This window comes from Periplaneta americana, chromosome 2, assembly GCF_040183065.1.
Source record: "Periplaneta americana isolate PAMFEO1 chromosome 2, P.americana_PAMFEO1_priV1, whole genome shotgun sequence".
NCBI classification, from domain to species: Eukaryota; Metazoa; Arthropoda; class Insecta; order Blattodea; family Blattidae; genus Periplaneta; species Periplaneta americana.
This window is the reverse complement of record NC_091118.1, coordinates 41,075,104-41,081,103: the sequence shown is the minus strand read 5'-3', so window position 1 is coordinate 41,081,103 and position 6,000 is coordinate 41,075,104. Positions and strand designations below refer to the sequence as shown.

Here is a 6,000-nt window from a genome sequence, read left to right as displayed (position 1 = left end):
TAGCATGAAAGCAAATACTTTGAAAAATTAGCGAAGACTTTTGTAGCGCTTGGATTGGGCAGCACGAAAAGTAGCGTGTAGCCTGTTACTTTGGGCACGTAGGCTATGAACACGATATGCAACTTTTGCAACTGAAGTAGTAAAAAGTTTCGCAAGAGAATTAGCGACACGTGGCCATACTTTGTATACAAAATCTTTTACCAATAATTATTTAAATTTAAAGATGTCATGTTTTTCCCCGAGTTTCCTTGAAATCTCGCCCGAAGACGCCCTATAGCATTTCTTCAGAACATTGTCTAATTATTTTCTGTATAACAAAACACGAAAATAATAATATGTATTATAATATTTTCATCGACAAAAGATTGAAACACAATTTCTTAATTATTACAGTTAATAATTAGTCATTTATTGGAAATTGATATTTCTTATGGTGCTGCCATCTTGTGGTAAAGAGTACGTACTACTGGTAAAGATATATCACGTTATTCAAATCAGTATGTTGTGACGTGCCACATGTTATAATATTTGGTGTATGATTTTGATTGTAAACATGAATAGATCAGGAATTGTTATCTCATTCTGTTTTTGCTGACGTAAAAGTGTACATATTTCACCTTAATTTGTCCTGATTGAAAATATTGTGTAGTATTCTATTAAAAATGCCATTGTATCTCGTATGGATAGGTTAGAATGTGACCTAACCTTTGTTCGAAATCTTGGAAATAATAATACAGCTAAACGTTAAAGAGAACGTAATATTCAAGAAACAATGCATTTTCCATCGCTTTCTCTCATACTGTCGGGATTATTTATTGCCTACATCGGACATTCGGTTTGGACGCTAGCACAATTATTTGTACCTCCGAAATGTCACGTCGGTGAAAAATGTTTGACATCATACTTGCATAATAAGCCGAATTTGCAGGTTAGTTGAAAACATCTGTATTTTTATGAGTAACACAGTAATATGACGGCTTGATATTGTCAGGACTATTCTGATACCGGTAGTTCTTTAATTCAGTGCCTTCTATTAGAATGTGAGGTTAAAAGAGTAGACCTACTTAGTTACCGGTAGCCTACTGAGAAAATTAGGCCTTCATAGAATGTTTGAATCGGGAATGTTTTTGCACGTAGAGGCTAACGAAAGTGAGATACCGGTAGTTTAGTGTAAATAAGAATGAGGTCAAGGTTGAAATTTCACTTTGTATTTGAAATTTGAAAGTGGCTCGTTATAGCCCATTCAATTGCAGGTTTAATATTTTTAGACTTTTTTTATGTTCATGGCCTTTGTAGTATCACATGCAGTTGAATTCTTTTCGTCTTCCGTAATATAAGCAGGCAAGATATTGTGTTTATTGATTTTAATATGATACCGGTTGATTAATAAGCTACTGTTACATAGTACTTCTAAGCTTTTATTTATAGGATCTACTTAGTACCCTAAGAATATAAGAAATACATCCTAAAAGTAAGTGCGATAATAGATTCAATTTTTATCCTTTACATAGCCAGAAAAGCTATGCCTTTTCATCTCATCTCAACTGTACACACCTACTCAATTGAATTTTCAATAAACACTGCTGTATATTATAATTTTTACTGTTTATAGACCCCATATTTAAAAAAAAATTGTGTATATTGTTAATACGATGTGCCAATTATAACCCTAGTCATAATCATCAGCGTTTGGTGCTACAACCCTGTGTGGAATTTGGCTTCTTTAGCAACGGCATACCATCTTACTCTGTCGTCCATCATATTTGTCCAGCCTCTCACTCCCATAGTCTGAAGGTCTTTAATTACACAGACCATCCACCTCACATTTGGTCTACCCTTTCTCCTATTATAATTATAGTCTTCCCTTTAACATTATTATTTGTATTCGAGTTTCCGGCATTGTTCAGATGTCCCAGCTATCTTATTCTTTGGGTTTTTATAAATTTTACAATATCATGCCCTTCAATCAGATTATATAGTTCGTTATTGGAGAGTGTCCTCCATCCCTGATGTTCTCTAACAGAATTATAACTCTCGTAGCTCCTACTTTGTGAAATAGGGTTGCACTAAGTTGATAAATCAATCTCAATCTTATTTTGATACAACTGTCAAATTATATAAAACACACAAGTAGAGACCGGCAAAATATCCAGAACATTTGGGAAAATATGGAATTTATTTTGGCAAAATATGAAAATATTAAATAAATATTTAAATAAAATGTATTGGTTTTGAACTATTTGGAGCAGGTTTACTCATCATTATTTACAAAATATGCTTTGTGTATATTTAATATGCTGTGTAATAAAATACAATAAATTGGCATACTTGATAGTTTTTAGCATGATTAAATGCTTATCTGATGCAAGACGTAAGTAACTCAGTTTTTGACACTGAGGAATACAAGAAAAAATTCTTACATTAGTTGGAATCAGCACTAGTTACAATATAACTTAAGTAATTTTTCTATATTTTCTTGCAAAATATTACACTTTCTGTGAGGTAATATTGTTTTGTATGACGAAAATCGCATGCAGTTGCAAAAAGAGGAGAAATTAAACAGCAAAACTGATGGTGAAATCTATTTTAAACAATCATATATAGAGTAGGCATGGCAACACTGAAAGACTTCACGGCTTTCGAAAGAATGAGGAACTGCGAAATAGGAGACATTTGGCTTTTCAAATTCATTGACGGTATGAGTTCATTGACTCTAAAGGGTTATTTCGAGGTTTCACTTTGGGAATTCGGAGATTTCACTTGTCTTTGGGAGCCTCGGATTATTGATGGAATGGGTGGCTTGGGTTTTTCAAGGTTCCCAGGAAAACATCCCTATTGTCTCATAATTGGAAAGCCCGGTTCAATGGCTGTTTCAGAAATATTAACAGACGAAGAAGGGAGAAATCATGCAAAATATGGAAAAATGAACATTTTACCAAAATATTTATTTATTTATTTATTCTGATAGAGTTAAGACTATGAGGTCTTCTCTTCCACACTACCAGAAGTGAAATATACATTGAAGCAATAACAAAAGTAATAATATTAATAGTAATAGTAAGTAAAGTAAATCCGTGGCGCTAGAGCCCATGAAGGGCCAAGATCGACCAGCCGGCTGCTGGCCTCATGTTCACATGCTGAAGCAGAGGTGATTAATATTAATACTGGTAGTTAAATATAAAATCATTATCATGCATATTAACGAGCTTACATGGGTCTGTTCACACCTGTGGAGTAACGGTCAGCACATCTGGCTGCAAAACCAGGTGGCCCGGGTTCGAATCCCGGTCAGGGCAAGTTACCTGGTTGAGGTTTTTTCCGGGGTTTTCCCTCAACCCAATACGAGCAAATGATGGGTAACTTTCGGTGCTGGACCCCGGACTCATTTCACCGGCATTATCACCTTCATATCATTCAGACGCTAAATAACCTAGATGTTGATACAGCGTCGTAAAATAACCCGATAAAATAAAATAAATAAAATACAAAGGCCTTTAATGAAATATTGACTACCGGTAAACATGTCATAACTAAGCAATTTATAATTTATATATATATATACATAGGCCTTTAATGAAATATTGACTACCGGTAAACATGTCATAACTAAGCAATTTATAATTTATATATATATATACATAGGCCTTTAATGAAATATTGACTACCGGTAAACATGTCATAACTAAGCAATTTATAATTTATATATATATATACATAGGCCTTTAATGAAATATTGACTACCGGTAAACATGTCATAACTAAGCAATTTATAATTTATATATATATATACATAGGCCTTTAATGAAATATTGACTACCGGTAAACATGTCATAACTAAGCAATTTATATATATATATATATACATAGGCCTTTAATGAAATATTGACTACCGGTAAACATGTCATAACTAAGCAATTTATAATTTATATCCTAATTATACTTTACAATAGACCTAAATGACAATTTATACAAAGACACAGAATAACTTATAAAATCGGCTAACACCCACGAATCAATTTCGTGTAAAAGTATGTAATTCTTAATTTAAATTGATTAACTGATTGGTAGTCCCTGACATGGCGAGGTAAGGAGTTCCATAGACGACAAACCGACACGGTTTTGCTCTTTTAGGCAGGCCCATGAAAGAGCTTCAAAAGATGGCGTTACCGGTATATGGTCAAATTTACGAGTATATTTAGATGAAGTGGACACACACATTATGAACATGTTGTAATCTTTCAATTAAATTGACAGGTATATATTTATCTAGAGATAATCTCAGTTATCAAAATGAGGCATTACTAATAATTGGACAATATTTCTTTTTTTATGGAAAGAGGCATACAATTTCGCAAATGATTTAAAAAAGTGGAGCAATGAAAATACTTTCTTACAGATGTGAGTTACATAACTATTTCAAATATTATGACATATGAAAAAAAAATTGGTGTTAATTACATTCTACAGATAGTGAATCATGAAAATATTTGATCCCAAATAGCTACTAGCCTGTCCAAGTCAATTACTCTCTTTTAATATCATATTTGTATACAAACCTGACTTCTCTATAATTTGTTACCATTTTTAAAAGTAAAGCTTACACAAGACATATTCCATTCTTCTGGAATATTATCTGCACATTCTATCTTATGAAAAATATTATCATACATATTAATGAGCATGTTAATTTTATTAAAATATTGCCTCCATATTTTAGGAATTCAGTCTTAATATTTCCTGGCCCTGATGCTCTTCCATTTTTTGCATCCTTTAGAGCAGGTACTGATAATTAAAAAAAAAAAAAAAAAAAATGTGGTGATGGAACTTGTATCCTGGAATAATTAGAACGAAATTTCCTCTTGCAATATTTGTAAGAATGTTTTTTCATTAACTTTCGTAAATGAATATCTTTTTTTCCTAAATTTTATCAAATTCCCACATCGTCACATCTCGGTAATATTAAACAGTGAATCACGCACAGAGCAATAAGTGTGTCAAACTCAACAACTACAATGCAAATAAAACCAGTTATCAGTTAGCATGACTAGCAACAGCTGACATTGACTGTGCTGGGAACAGAGTTTAATCAATTTGAGCTGTTTGTGATCAATCCAAGAGGATTTATGCTTTATACATTTGTCGTTTAAGTAATCATTTAATTCAATCTTTTTTCCATGAGATGTGTCAATGTTGTATTTTAATGTTCCAGTTGGTGTTATTCACTTCTGTGAAATCAGCACCTACGACACAAAAAGATGTGTCATTCGTTGATGCCCGAGAAGATTTTGACTATAATGTACCATCTGAAAAGTAAGTTTTCGTTGTATAAAACTAATTTCTTTGTGCTAGTTTAGTTTCGTATCTTCCTTTTATGTACACACACCCGAGCGCGCCACACACACACACACACACACACACACACACACACACACACACACACACACACACACACACACACACACACACATTACATATTTACCTATTCCTCCATTAACCCATCTGCTGTTCATCCCAGTCACATCTCGTATATACTAGGGTTTGATAAAAAGTAATGGCAACAGTTCGATATTTCTGACATGGCTTTATTCACAGGGGTACAACATTTACGTACCTTCTGTATAGTCGCCCGCCTTATTTATTACCTTTTGCCAAATGTTTGGAAGGTGTCGTACACCATCAGTGCGTCCATCTTTGTTGATGTTCTGTATTGACCGCCCTAAAGCACGGATAAGTTCATCTCTGGTATTGTACCGGGTCCCTCGCACCGGTTCTTTCACTTTGGTGAAAAGATCGTAATCGCATGGATCATATCGGGTGAGTACGGTGGATGTTCCAGTAGTCCGCGTTTTCCGTCTGCCTTGGAGGTACAGCGTGGTGCAGTATTACCCCATCAATGTCATACGCCACAATGAACATCTCCTTCACAGCACTTTGTGTAGGGCGCACTTTCTTTGGACGAGGAGAACCGGGATGCTTCCATTCATTTGATTAGTACTGTTG

At 34.0% G+C, this 6,000-nt stretch overlaps 1 protein-coding gene across 1 annotated transcript in view; it reads left to right on the top strand.

Moving 5' to 3' along the window:
- The first annotated feature begins 489 nt into the window (after positions 1-489).
- The window catches only part of LOC138692896 (lipid scramblase CLPTM1L), a 50,744-nt gene continuing 45,233 nt past the window's right edge, over positions 490-6,000 (top strand). Inside the window, exons 1-2 of the mRNA XM_069816223.1 lie at positions 490-928; positions 5,210-5,310. Coding sequence (XP_069672324.1) covers positions 773-928; positions 5,210-5,310 — 257 coding nt within the window. The 5' untranslated portion in view covers positions 490-772. The remainder of the gene's footprint in view (positions 929-5,209; positions 5,311-6,000) is intronic.